At 47.8% G+C, this 15,401-nt stretch overlaps 1 protein-coding gene across 1 annotated transcript; it reads left to right on the plus strand.

Moving 5' to 3' along the window:
• Positions 1-11,086: 11,086 nt before the first annotated feature.
• Positions 11,087-12,721, plus strand: LOC125523102 (homeobox-leucine zipper protein HOX2). Its single transcript, XM_048688152.2, has 2 exons — positions 11,087-11,646; positions 11,773-12,721. Exons 1-2 carry the CDS (start codon positions 11,209-11,211, stop codon positions 12,271-12,273), a joined length of 939 nt encoding a protein of 312 aa, XP_048544109.1. The 5' UTR covers positions 11,087-11,208; the 3' UTR covers positions 12,274-12,721.
• The last annotated feature ends 2,680 nt before the right edge of the window (positions 12,722-15,401 follow it).

Below are 15,401 nucleotides of genomic sequence, written 5' to 3' on the forward strand. Positions count from 1 at the left end.
TGCCCCTAAGAAACAAGAACTAAAAGGAGACAAAACGAAAGAAGGAACGGGGGCAATACCGGCATCCATGGCAAGAGGACGAGGTGGGGATCGACTCCACCAAAGGAAATGGAGAGGGACGCCCCGGAGACGGAGATCCGCCGGAGCCCTCCCGCGGCAAGAGGAGGTTGGAGAGAGGAAGAGACAAGAGGGGCGAAGTGAATGGGTATGGGAGAGAAGAAACCTCCCCCTGCCTCGACTTAACCCTCAAGTCCCGTCCCTCAGCGGTAGTACCGCGCTGGAGGACGGTAGTACCGCTTATAAGCGGTAGTACCGCGCACCACCAGCGGTAGTACCGCCCAGCACGCCACGGCAACTAAACAGACACGGCTTTAGCTCGACGAAACGATAAAAATGGCAAGAGAGAAACAACAAAGCACAACAGCAAATGACCAAGACACACCTCTTCAAAAGAGGGCGGCGGCCAAGGCCACCTATGTTTGAGTCAAAAGGTATGGCACCGCAAAGATTTTAACCTTGGGCCCATGACCAAAACTCGTCTTTGAAGCACAAGTGCCATCAACAATGGCTAAGGTGAAAGACTTGATCAATTTATGCATAATGATGGGAGGGAGAGTTCATTGAGAGAACAACACTCCCCCTATGTCCATGCCTACACCTAAACTAGACAACAAGTTGAGCGTGATAGGGTGTGCGCGAGTTCAAGCAACATTGCTCGAATCAATGATATTTAGCTCATGCCTTAACTCGCGAAATCTTGCTTCATCCAAGGGCTTCGTGAAGATATCTGCAAGGTTATCATGAGTGTTGACGTAGTTGAGCTCGATCTCTCCTTGCCTAATGTGATCCCGGATGAAGTGATACCGGATCTCAATATGCTTCGTCTTGAAGTGTTGCACCGGGTTGAGAGAGATCTTGATGACACTTTCATTGTCACACCAAAGAGGCACTTTGTCACAAGTGACACCGTAATCCTTTAAAGTTTGCCTCATCCATAAGAGTTGTGCACAACAACTACCGGCCGCCACATACTCCGCTTCGATGGACGAGAGAGACACACAACTTTGCTTTTTGAAAGACCAACTTACCAAAGAGCAACCAAGGAATTGGAACCCTCCGGAAGTGGACTTCCTATCCACTTTGTCTCCCGCCCAATCGGAATCCGAGTACCCTACAAGCTTGAAGTTTGATCCTCTTGGGTACCATAAGCCAAAGTTTGGGGTATGAGCCAAATATCGAAAGATTTGTTTGACCGCCACATAGTGACTTTCCTTAGGTGCGGCTTGAAACCGTGCACAAATTCCCACACTCAACATGATGTCCGGTCTAGATGCACAAAGGTAAAGCAAGGATCCAATCATGGAACGATATACCTTTTGATCCACCAATTTACCATTGGGATCTAAGTCAAGTTGGCACTTGGTGGGCATTGGAGTGGAAGCCGGCTTGATGTCACTTAGCTTGAATCTCTTGAGCATGTCTTGAGTGTATTTGGATTGATTGATGAAAGTTCCTTATCTTCTTTGCTTCACTTCGATCCCTATAAAGAACTTCAACTCTCCCATGGAGGACATCTCGAACTTTGAGGTCATGAGAGCGGCAAATTCCTCATTGAAAGCTTTGTTAGGAGAACCAAAGATAGTATCATCAACATATAATTGGCACACAAACAACTCCCCTTTGACCTTCTTAGTAAAAAGAGTGGGGTCGATTAGCCCAACTTCAAAACCACGGTCTTGTAACAACTCGGTAAGGTGGTCATACCACGCACGTGGGGCTTGTTTAAGGCCATAGAGTGCCTTATCGAGTTGATACACATGATCGGGAAGGTAGGGATCCTCGAACCCGGGGGGGTTGCTTGACGTAAACCAATTCATTAATGGGACCGTTAAGAAAAAGCACTCTTCACATCCATTTTTTGTAACTTAAAGTTATTATGAGAAGCATATGCAATCAACATGCGAATGGATTCAAGACGAGCAACGGGAGCAAAGGTTTCACCATAGTCGATACCCTCGACTTGGGAGTAGCCTTGTGCTACCAAACGAGCCTTGTTGCGAATGATAATCCCATGGGCATCTTGCTTGTTCTTGAATATCCACTTGGTTCCAATGACATTATGGTTCCCCGTTGGCCTTGGCACCAATCTCCACACTTTGTTGCGCTCGACGTTGTTGAGTTCTTCGTGCATGGCATTGAGCCAATCCGGATCTTCTAGCGCCTCATAGACCTTGTGGGGCTCCACACAAGAGACAAACGCGTGATGCTCACAATAATTTGCTAATTGTCTACGAGTGCTTACCCCCTTTCTTGAGCTTCCAAGCACATTCGTCATGAGATGATCCTTGGTGGAGAGCTTGGAAGCAACCTTGGCGGCACGACGCTCTAATTCCTCCTCGTTGGTAAGTTGAGGAGCGGTTACTTGATCATCTTGAGCGCCGTCATGAACTTGTTCTTGATCTTGAACTTGCTCGGGGGAGAGAACTTGACCTTGGGCATCACTTGGTGTGTCAACACCGTCTTGAGTATGATCTTGCCCTTGGTCTTGTTCATGAGGTTGAGGGCCTTCACTTTGTTCTTCGGAAGCGTGTGGGCCTTGGGTTGGTGATGGCTCCACTTGAGTGGAGCATTGTCCTTCTCCTTCGGCCACAAGGGGTTCCTCAATGGGTAGGATGAAACCAACACCCATTATTCTTATGGCTTGAGGAGGAATTTCATCACCTACATCACAAGTGCCACTTTGCTCCACTTGGGAGCTGTTATTCTCATCAAACTCCACGTTACACGTCTCCTCAATAAGTCCCATGGATTTATTAAGGACACGGTAAGCATGAGAGTTTGTAGCATAACCAACAAATATGCCCTCATAAGCTCTAGCCTCAAATTTAGACAACCGAACACCTTTCTTGAGAATGAAACACTTACACTCGAATACCCGGAAGTACTTGAGGTTGGGCTTGTTACCGGTGAGTATCTCATATGGGGTCTTGTTCAGGCCCTTGCGGAGGTAGAGCCAATTGGATGCATGACACGCGGTGTTGATGGCTTCGGCCCAAAAGTTGTATGGAGACTTGAACTCCGCCATCATGGTCCTTGCCGCATCCATCAACGTCCGGTTCTTCCTCTCCGCAACACCGTTTTGTTGAGGGGTGTATGGTGCGGAATATTGATGCTTGATTCCCTCATCACTAAGAATTCATCCAAGGTGTAGTTCTTGAACTCGGTGCCGTTGTCACTTCTTATTGTCAAGATCTTTGCATTGTGTTGACGTTGTGCTTCATTTGCAAAGTCAATGACGGTTTGTTGGGTCTCGCTCTTCCTCTTGAAGAAATACACCCATGTGTACCTTGAGTAGTCATCCACAATCACCAAGCAATACTTCCTACCTCCAAGACTATCAAAGGATGGGGGCCCAAAAAGATCCATGTGAAGGAGCTCCAAGGGCCTCTTTGAATAAATGATAGTCGTGGGAGGGTGAGCCTTCTCATGTAGCTTTCCTTCGATACAAGCACTACAAGCACGATCTTTAACAAAGCTAACATTCGTTAGTCCACGGACATGGTCCCCCTTGAGAAGACTTTGCAAAGATCTCATATTGACATGGGCTAAATGGCGATGCCAAAGCCATCCCACATCAACTTTAGCCATTAGGCATGTCGCGGTCTTAGTGGGTCGCTCCGAAAAGTTAATCACATATAGACCATTCTCGACATGCCCAACAAAAGCTACTTTAAGAGTCTTGCTCCACAAGAGGGCCACGGTATCGATATCAAAGAAAGTGGAAAAGCCCATGATTGCAAGTTGACGAACGGAAAGTAAATTGTATGCAAGGGACTCAACAAGCATGACCTTCTCGATCGTGAGATCATGAGATATGACCACCTTTCCAAGTCCCAATACCTTAGAGGATGAGGCGTCACCCCACTCGACATTGGTGGGCATAGATGGAACTTTGTGCACGTCCACCACCAAGTCCTTGCTTCCAGTCATATGATTTGTAGCTCCGCTATCGAGCAACCATGATCCACCACCGGAAGCAAACACCTACAAGAGATCAATGCTTGGTTTTAGGTATCCATTTTGTAATGGGTCCTTTGATGTTAGTAACAAGGGTCTTAGGAACCCAAATAGACCATTCAATGTACTCATGAAGAGAACCAACAATTTTGGCATAAACATGCCCATCACTAGCACGACATAACACATAAGAAGGATTAAAATCGCCGGCTTTGTTGTGAGGGATGACATTGCCCTTCTTGACATTGTTCTTCTTCTTCTCCTCGGGGGCACTCTCTCCCTCCCTCACAAAGGTTTGCATGAGGGGAGGAGGTCGTTTGGTCTTGTCATTCTTCGTCTTGTTCTTGGAGTCAGGCACATACCCAACCCCTTCCTTGGCCACACCTCCCTTTTGGTTGATCAAGAGATCATTGAGGTTCTTCTTGCCTTGTATGCAAGTCGCAAGACCTCTCTCAAGTTGCTCCTTCAACTTAGCATTTTCCTCAACAAGATGTATATGCTCACAACACGGGTTAGTAGCATTTGCATTATCAATTAAAACCATATGAGGAAAAGTTGCTTTCTGCTTAGTTAGCTTCACTTGGAGTTGATCATGAGACTCCTTGAGACTAGCGTGAATACCCTTCAAGGCCTTGTGGGCCTTGTCAAGTATATCAAACTCCTCTTTGAGTCTAGCAAGATCAACTCCGAGTCTGGCCTTCTCGGAATTTAGCACATGAGAAACAATGAGGGCATGATCATAATCTTTCTTTAACTTAGCATGATCAACATTGTGTGACTCCTCAAGAGCCAAATGAAGGCCACGCTCTTCCTCAAGAGCATTGGAAAGATCCGAAATCTCATCGGCATAGTCACGACTATGCCCTTCCATCTTAGAGATGGTGTCTTCGTGAGCCTCGATCATGTCATTGGCCTCACCAAGTTGTTCCAAGAGAGCAACAAAGTGCTTCTTGGATTTTCCCTTGAGTTTGCTCATAAAAGCCTCAAACTCGGTAGCCTCCACATTAGCTCCCTCAAGTTCATTAATGCTATCCATTTGGGAAGGATGATTAATGATGGTAGTTTTGATGTTGGAGGTTACCTTGTTGGTGGGTTTAGCCATGAGGCACTTGGCGGTGATGCTCTCGTTGGGTGAGTCGAAGAGAGACACCCGTGACGTTGTTGCAATGGCAACAGAGGCCATGGCAACCGACTCATCATCTTCATCATTGTCATCATCCTCATTGTACTCTTCTTGCACAACCAAAGCCTTGGGAGGAGTCTTCTTGGTGAAGTTGTTCTTGTTGGGGAACAACTTGGCCTTGTCCTTTCGGATGAGTTTGCCACCATTGTCTTCCCTCTTCTCATACGGGCATTCCACAACGAAATGACTCACGTTGCCGCAATTGTAGCAAGTTCTTACACGTTGCTTGCCCCTTGTGCCACTCGAGTTGTTTTTTGCTAAAGTTGGGCCTCGAGTTTTTCTTGCTCCAAAATTGCCTTGAAGCAAGTGCCATGTGTTCATGATATGCATACTTCGTATCTTCGGGGTTGCTCTCCTCTTCTTCCTCTTCTTCTTCTTCCACGGTGAGCTTGGCCTTCAAAGCAAGATTAGGCTTCTTTGCCCGTTGAGAATGGAGCACCGCATTATCGGCAGTCTTGTCCAAAATGTTCATGGCCACAAACTCATCCAACACTTCGCTTGAGGTCAAAGTGTGGAAGTCCGGTCTTTGACGAATGACGGAGGACATGGCCTTGTGGTAGGGCATCATTGCCTTGAGGAATTTGCGCTTGATCCAATTGTCATCCGTGTCCTTGCTCCCGTGATCTCGTAGTGAGACCGCGAGTTTGGTTACTCTCCGATAAAGCTCACGAGGTTCTTCATCTTCCTTCATTGCAAACTCATCAGCCTCATCTTGTACCACTTCATAGTTGGAGCGTTGAATGCTTGCACTTCCCCGGTAGAGAGACACGACACAATGCCATGCATCTTTGGCCAAGGCGAAGGGACGAAGATGAGGTAGGTCTTCGGGTGGAATTGCATCTTGAATGATGAAGAGAGCATTCTCATTGAATTGATTGTCCGCGGCTTCTCGAGGAGTGAAGTTGCTTGGATCATGTGGATAGAAACCTTCTTCAATGATTCTCCAAAGGTTAGTGTTCACATGATTTAAATGACGTTTAAAGCGGTAAACCCAAGAATCAAAATCCTCATTTTTCACAATCTTAGGGGGAGGACCGGCATGATTCAAATGAGTGGAAGGAACCGGTCCACCATAAACAAGTGGTGGTTCCACATGGGCAAAGATGCCGGTGCCATTCTTGCCACTTGAAGAGGGAGCCTTTTCACTACTAGCTTCCCCCTTGTCGGGGATAGCATCCGACACCTTGTTGGCGGAATCACCCACTTTCAACGGTGCGGTGGATAGTTTAAGCCCCTCAAGAAATTTAGTAAACATGCTTTCAACTTCGGTCGTCATGAAAGTTTTCAATGTCTCCAAGGCCACATTGAACTCCTCATGAGAGACCGAAGTTCCCCCATCTCCCGTAGACGAGATCGGATTCACACCGGAGTGTTCCTCCACACCGTCTACAGTATCAACCATACTCTTTGGACGGTAAAGTCCTTAATAAAGAGACGAGGCTCTAATACCAATTGAAAGGATCGATATGGTTGACTAGAGGGGGGGTGAATAGGCAACTACCAATTTCTAGCTTTTCTTTACCAAATTAAACTTTGCATCAAAGTAAGTTGTCTAGATGTGCAACTAGGTGAGCAACCTATATGATGCAATAACAACAAGCATACAAGCAAGCAAGGGTAGAACAATAAAGAGCTTGCACAAGTAAAGGTAAGAGATAACCAAGAGTGGATCCGGTGGAGACGAGGATGTGTTACCAAAGTTCCTTCCTTTGAGGGGAAGTATGTCTCCGTTGGAGCGGTGTGGAGGCACAATGCTCCCCAAGAAGCCACTAGGGCCACCGTATTCTCCTCACGCCCTCACACAATGCGAGATGCCGTGATTCCACTATTGGTGCCCTTGAAGGCGGCGACCGAACCTTTACAAACAAGGTTGGGGCAATCTCCACAACTTAATCGGAGGCTCCCAACAAGACCACAAAGCTTCACCACAATGGAATATGGCTCCGAGGTGACCTCAACCGTCTAGGGTGCTCAAACACTCAAGAGTAACAAGATCCGCTGGGGATGAGTGGGGGAATCAAAAATCCCTTGGTGGAAGTGTGGATCGGGGCCTTCTCAATCATTCCCGAGCAAATCAACAAATTTGATTGGCTAGAGAGATAGATCGGGCGGAAATGAAGCTTGGAGTATTTAATGGAGTTTGAGCAATAAATGGAGCTTGGGGGAGGAAGAGGTAGGTGAGAAGGAGGAAGGGGACTCCCTTTTATAGTGGGGGCAACAATCCCGTTGCCCCCCACCAACCAGCCCCGCACAGGGCGGTACTACCGCTGAGAGGGGGCGGTACTACCGCCAGGTGACAGTACTGCCGCGCCAACCAGCGGTACTGCCGCGCTGAGGAGACTTAGTAGGGAACGGACCCAAATGCGGTACTACCGCGGTGGTAGGGCGGTACTACCGCTCCTGGAATGGTACTACCGCCACTACAACCGTGACTAGTGCCGCAAAACCCGATACGAGAAAAAGACCTCTCGAATCGAGGCGGTAGGAGCCAAACTACCCAGCGGTACTACGGCAGTGGGGTCAAGGGCGGTAGTACCGCTGTGGAGCGGTACTGCCGCTTGTGACCCTTCGGCCGTAGTACCGCAGGCAGTGCGGTACTACCGCTGGGGCGCGTGCGCGAGAGAGAGAAGGGATCTCTCAAAAAGCTGAGGACCAGTGGAGGAGCCAGGCCCCCAGCGGTACTACTGCTGTGGAGCCACGGCGGTACTACCGCTGCGAAGCGGTACTGCCGCTTGTGGCTTCTCAACGGTACTACCGCTGGGTGCGTGGTACTGCCGCTTAGACCTAGACAGAACAAGGAAGAGAGGAGAGATCTCTTCAATGGGCAAGAAAAGCTCGGAGGGTGAGAAGCTGATGTGTACGTGATGATTCCACCCAAGCAAAACCCCAGCGGACCCCCTCTTGATAGTACGGTGCCCTCTACGCAACTAGTCCACCTAGAAAGAAACGAAAGAGCTACACCGTCTTGAAATACACTCCGAGGGGAAGAAAGCGTCTCGTGCCAGGGGAGAATCTGAGAATAATTCAACGCACAAGATTAGTCCGCAAACATGTTGTCATCAATCACCAAAACTACCTTGAGAGAGATATGCCGTAACAGTTGCTTCTAGTGTCATCACCGCATCCATGCTAATGCTCATCGTCAGTTGTGTCCTTGACCGCCCCTGGCGCAACACATCCTTCTTCGATGGCCTGCCTCTAGCCCATCTATACCTTCTCACCGCTGTTGTCGACTCCAAGAGCCACCAGATATAAATGGCATTCTCCTCTATCTTCGGAGGCCACGATCCCAAGTCTTCAATATTACCCTGGTAAATCACAATCTCGAGCTATCTTGGGGGTGAGATGAGCTACCCATGTGCCTCGGCCACGGGTTGTACCAGAGCATGCCGCGAGATCTTTTGCGATATAGAGGCACGAAGCAGCCCACAACAAAAAGTATGCAAGTTGTGTATTTATGGCGTGCTTTGAAAGGCATCATTGGTGCTTATTTCATTGTTTGCAAGTAGCATCAAATTTAGTATCCGCCCCTAATTAAGTTACACATGATTTCAATTTTTAATGTAGAGATTAGCTAGACATTGGCTTTTTCTTCGCAGATTTCAACAAAAGATACAAGCCACCAAAATGCTGGATTGGTATTTCACATTTGACTTTCATGTATTCAAGAATCATATGATACTACGTAGATAACATTAAGTTAATCATTTTACAACACCGGTCACCCAAAAGTAAAGAATTATAGTATTATACTTATCTTCCAGCTCATTTCTTTCAGTTGTGAGTATAAACCGAATTCACCATGTTCATTGCTTTTCTTGCCTAGGTAACTTTGTATGTGCAAATGCGTTGTATAGTTTGTCCTTGATATTCAGCAGTTCTATTGACGCTTTGGAACAAACTCTTTGCCTAATAGTTGGATGATCAAAATATTGTAATCCATATTGCAAGCTTTATATTTGGAGCATGGGATTGCTCCATACCAGGTGCTACCATACATGCAGTAATGTTATTTTGGATTATCGCAATCACACAAGAATGTTGTATATATATTTTATATTAGTAATTCTTACTACATTGTTTTCATGTCGCATGAACCTAGGCAGTAAAAAAATACCATTAGGATTGGAACTTATGAACACCTGTAAAAATTACACAATAGAAAGGACAACCAGGAAGTTCAAATAAGGTTGGAGGACACAATGGGAGCTTGAACGAATACGATAACTACACTATGTTGAAGTTAAATGTGAAACTCAATATCCAAATGAAAACCGGTAAAAAAACAAAATGAACGATCTGATGAAATAAATGTGATGCATTCTAATGGCAGATCTCATCGGACAAAGATTCAACTACACTTTTTGCAGATGCCTGCTAATATAATATGATCTCATCAAACCAAGCCAGCACGAGGCTACCGCGACCACAAACCTAGTCCCATGCCGAGTTCCACCCTATAGACATGGCCACAATTTAGACAAGTTCCGCAAGTGCAAGGGAATGCCTCGGCTCGGCTTTGAGCCCGATCGGTGCAAGGAAAGGAAGAAGGCTCAAATAGAGTAGGAGCATGCACGGTATCTGGGCGCTATGACGAGGCGAGTGGCATGCAATGGGAACTATTTATCATGATTATTTATTACTTCTTTAGAGTTAACTAATATAATAACTGGATACGGCGAGTGCCAGCGAGGAGAAGTAATCCAGCTCTCGTTCGAACAAGATCCTCCATGATAAGGAGGCACACAGAGCAACCCATGACGAAAATTCTATAAGTTGTGTACTTGTGGCGTGCATTGTGGGTGTTTTTTCACTTGTTGTGGCATGAGGTTTAGTATATGCCCCTATGACATATTTGATCTAGAGCCTCAATGTAGAAAAGAGGTAGTTGTTGGCAGTTTCTTGGTAGGTTTCATCAAAGTATACAACCCACCTAAGTGCTGGACTAGTATTTCACATTTATTGAACAATGGTACGAACCAATGTAGAGAACATTAAGTTTGTTACTCCAGTCGTCCAAACTTTAAGAGTTACCATTTTGTACTCGGCTGTCAGCTGTTTTCTTCCAATTGAAGATATAAATGGAATTCAACATGTTGATTGCTTTTCTTGCCTCGATACCCATGAGTTATAATGATGTTTTGCAACATGCACATTGTATATGGTAGTTTTTTTTAGTGATATGATCAAAACAAACATTGTAGTCTAGATCGCATGCTTTTATCTTGGAAGAGTGGGGTTGATCAAAACATACATGTGGCGATGCTATGTTAGATCGCCGCAACTGTACACGAAAGTTTTCTCGTTTATATAGAACTAATTGCCACTACATTATTTTTTGCAAGACTCCTTTGGTAGGCTGCATTTGGAGAGTACCCTTGGGGATTAGTAATAGTATGAGATTTAAAATCAGACATGTACAGTAAAAACAGTGCTATAGCTTGATTTTTTTTTAAAAAAAAATGTGGCTTCTAACACGATCTGATGGGGACCAAGACGAGACGAGCGCACGCGCCAAAGCTTGTCGTACCCCCGCAGCCGCGCACCGAGTTCCAACTTCCAACGCACGCGCATACTCGCAGCCAGCCACACGGCCACAACTTAGCCGAGCGCCTCCGCCAGCCAAGGAAACGGCTCGGCTCGGGTCGGACCGGGTCAAGGCTCAGATCGAGGAAGGCAGCATGCACGGCGCCATGATGAGCGAGTGGTGCACAAGGGAAAGTATTTATCGCCATTATTTAGGTATTTATTTACAGCCAATTAATAATAATAATATAACAATAATTGGATGCCGCTGGTGGTAGCGAGGAGAGGAGATCCACCTCCCCCATCCAACCGAACAGCTCATCATTTGCTCGCCCTCCGCTGCCCTATTTATAGCCTCGCCACCCGCCGCCGCATGCCCAGACCAGACCAGATCATCACATCTCCACCACCGAGCACTGCCACCGTCCTCCCTCCCACTCCGGGCAACTCTCAGATCGGATCGGGCTCACCGGAGATCGACGATGCATCGCGCCGCCGCCGCGGGTCTCGACCTGGGCCTCGGGCTGGGGCTCGGGCTTGCGTCGCAGGGCAGCCTCACGTCCTCCACCACCACCGCCTCCTCCTCCCCGGCCTCGCAGGCGCACGCGCAGCACTGGACCGCCGCGCTTAACTCCGTCGTCGGCGCGCAGGAGTCGTACGGGCTGCACCCGTATGCCAGCCACCAGCGGAAGGAGGAGCCGGGGAGGACGTCCACGTCGCCCGAGAGCGGCGTCAGCGCCGGGACCAAGAGGGGCCTGGAGCGCACCGGCTCCGGCGTCTCCCGCGGCGCCGCCACCGCCGGCAGCGACGAGGACGACGACGGCGGGGACGGTGCCGGCGGCCGCAAGAAGCTCAGGCTCTCCAAGGACCAGGCCGCCGTCCTCGAGGAGTGCTTCAAGACGCACAGCACGCTCAACCCCGTAAGTCTCTACTCCTCCTCCCTCGATCGACACACCTCGGGCCGTCCGGCGCGTGGTGTTCGTCCATGGATTCCTCGCGATCGATCGCATTGCGCTGACCGGGGTTTCTTTCCTGGCGATCTGCAGAAGCAGAAGACTGCGCTGGCGAACCGGCTGGGGCTGCGGCCGCGGCAGGTGGAGGTGTGGTTCCAGAACCGCCGCGCGCGGACCAAGCTGAAGCAGACGGAGGTGGACTGCGAGTACATGAAGCGCTGGTGCGAGCAGCTCGCCGAGCAGAACAAGCGGCTCGAGAAGGAGGTGGCCGAGCTCCGCGCGCTCAAGGCCGCGCCCGCCGCGCACGCCCAGCAGGCCGCCCCCGCCGCCACGCTCACCATGTGCCCCTCCTGCCGCCGCGTCGCCGCCACCGCCGCCGGACCGGCCGCCACGCAGCACCAGCACCAGCACCAGCACCAGCAGCCGCAGCAGTGCAGCCCCAAGCCCAACGCCCACCCCGCCGGCAACGTCCTTCCCAGCCACTGCCAGTTCTTCCCCTCCACCACCACCGCCGCCGCCCCCGACCGATCCGGCAGGCAGCAGGGCGCGTGGAACGGCGCCGCGCAGCCGCTGGTCACCAGAGAGCTCTTCTGAGACGACGAGATCTCGCCGCCGGGGCCCAATCCAGGCGATAAATTAGGAGATTTGGTCAGGCGGCGGCCGATTGGGTCAATCAAATTAATCAATTGGCAAATCAGTCAGTCGATCGCCGGAACAAGATTTGATTTGGTTTGGAATCTGCATAGCAGTAATTAGCCGCGCTAGCGATCGATGGATGGTTTGGTTTCGGTTAGTAGTAATTCGGTTTGGGTTTTCTTTCTTTTTTTTCTTTGGGATTCGATCGACGAACAAAACAGAAACAGATTAGTAAGAAGAAGGAACAAATGGCTGTCCGCTTTTTCCTGGACGGCGTGTACCCATCCACCAAACCCCTGCCGGTTGTTGGATTAACAGCTTGTTGATTGATTTGTACTACTGCTACCACTACCACTAATTCATGATTGGTTGATGGAGGAAATTATTGAAATCTTTCATTCACATCCTTTACCCTTCTCCAACAAGAGTAGTATTTGGAGCCATGTCCTTCTCTTTTTATTAATATTCTTAGCATTTTTGCGATAAAAAGCATGAATCAAGTTAGCGCGTCGACGAACCCGATCTCCTTTATGTGTATATATCTCATTTGCCGGAGTATAATTCGATGAAAAAAAGTGGCCCGGTTCGAAAAGAATGGTTTTTTTCCCAAGGTACTAGCCTACTAATCATGATGAATTTGCATCTGAGAGCAGACATCTCAGCAACTTGTTTAAGCGAAAGCAACGCACCCACACCTCATAATCATATACTAAACAGTTTCAGACAGACAAGCGTGCGTGTCTACGACGAGCCCTGCCTGCACACATGCGCCTCAGAGAAGCTTTAATCAAAAGGCCAATTAACTAGTCCGCAGACAAAGTGGCGGACTAAAGTCATGGCGAGATCATTAGGAGATCTGATTAGAGTAGACCACCTGCAACTGCAACCCAGCTTGATTAGTGCGCGTTGGACCCCTGGGGCCGGCCCGAGTTGTTTTCGACCGACAGTTGAATCCCTACGCGATCCGCGGCGACCAAAGTTTAATCGGCCGAAGAGGGAAAAGCCTCCCTTTGCTTTTGCTTCCGGCCTTTTCATCACTTGTGCTCCATCGCAAACAAGTCGCAGGTTGTGATGCCGACCGACCAGTGGATGCAAGAGGGAGGGCTGACCTAACTATGTGACGGCAGGATCAATTCAGATGGCCGCATGGAACGGCCAGCGACTCGCTTGATTCGTTGGCTTCTTGTTAGGCTTATCGGTCACTTTGCACTAGTTGGATGAGGGAACATGCCAATTGGTCCCAGTTGCTAACAGACACGTGTCTCTTACCATCAAAGGACAAAGTGATGTGCGACGATTTATGATTTTGGCTGAAAATGATCCACATCTATTATGAATGTTCTCCAGAAGTACAAATCACCCAACACGTAAAAAATATTGCATCGAGATCCCTCGACGATCGATCGACCACTATCACTGGGAGAACGAGCTGCCGACGCATCCATGTCGCCGCTCCCCCTACCACTTTTACTACCGCTACATAGTAAATAGTTTACACAAAACACCTTGTAAAATCTTGTCCGCCACCTCGGCCCAGTTAAAGCTGTTAGACGGCATATCGCCATGCGTATTCTAGGAAAATGTTGACCATTAACTTGGTCAAAAAATAGTAGGTATGTGTCAGAAAGTATATCATTAGATTCACATTGCCGAAAAGTTTTATTTGGTATGATTTTTATAACTCATATTTTGTTAACCAAAATAATAGCCAATTTTTTTCTTGAAATGGATGCGAGACTTCGAAACCAAGATAGAGAGGTATTTTTTTTGTGGGACGCGTCGATTTGGCTTCCAGGTCCACATGGCCTGTGCACGAACAGTAAAATCGAAAACGTAGCAAAAAATTCTGATTTTTTTTGGCTTGCAAGATGCTCAAATGCGTTATGTCCATGCCAAATTCGGCGGTGTTCGGACATTTCAGTATCTCACAGCAAAAAAAAACCCGGGCTCGGAGATGAGTTACCGTTTTTTGTGCAATTTTATCTTTTTTTTTCTTTTCTTTCATGATGTCCCGTGGTTGTGATTTGTTCCTTCACCTTTTTGCGATATTATGGTTGTGCTGGTTCAATATTCATGTGTTCATGTTTCATTTTTAGCAAAACTAGGATTTACAAATGACTTTCTTATATCGTGGAGATTTTTTTCTTTCAAATAATCAAATTTATCTATTCCACTACAATATTTTGTATACGCACACTAAATAAAATGTTGGTGCTACGCATTAAAGATTTTCTCCATTTCCGCACCATACATAAAAAATATCCAAGCATCACAAAATAGATATGCATTAAATTTATAGAGAAAATGTCCATGTATCTGAACAAAATATATTACGTATTAACCGCATACAAAGATGAGTACGCCGAGCGGGGCTCATGGCGGCAATATTATTTTTTCATATTTTTTGGTGGGGGGAAAAGGGTTTTCCAGATATTTCTGTGCGAACTTCTCTCTTTATCGCTTGTTTTCCGCTATTGAGTGAACCTGACTTGCCAGATTCTTTGTCCCAATGCTTGTGTGGTTGTTTTGCGCCAAACTAGTCGTACTAAAGGAAGGCGTGCGCGCGATCATCCATCCACCCGACGGACGGATCCGAGATCGATCTGCGTATGTGACCAGCTCAGAATTGGCGGGCGACCTCATCATCATGGGCATGATGAGTGGACTGTGGACGACCACATAAGACTAACCGTCGAATCATTGCACAGCCACACACCACATGGTGCCTGTCAGACTAATGCCAAGTGTGTGTGTCCCCCTGGCTAGCTAAATGCTAGCCGCTGATGATTTATCAGTGCCGTGCCGTGGCTGCTCCTGGTGATAAAATGATTGTGCTAGCTACTGTAGTTCGATCATTGATTTATACTTCCTCCTTCCCATTATATTAGGCGTATTAGTCATTAGCACGAAAATTAGCGCATGGAGCATTACGTGAGCCGAGCGAGGCATCCCCGACTGGAAAAATAACAGGGAGGCATGCACGGAGTGGGCGCTTGTTAGCGCTAACAGCAGGAGAGACTCATCGCCATTTTTTTCTCCAGAAAAGTAGCGATCTCTGGCGTGGTTGTAACTGTATGCCTTATAAT

The sequence above is a fragment of the Triticum urartu genome, chromosome 7A (assembly GCF_056163025.1).
Source record: "Triticum urartu cultivar PI428250 chromosome 7A, HENAU_Tu73, whole genome shotgun sequence".
In the NCBI taxonomy this organism is placed as follows: Eukaryota; Viridiplantae; Streptophyta; class Magnoliopsida; order Poales; family Poaceae; genus Triticum; species Triticum urartu.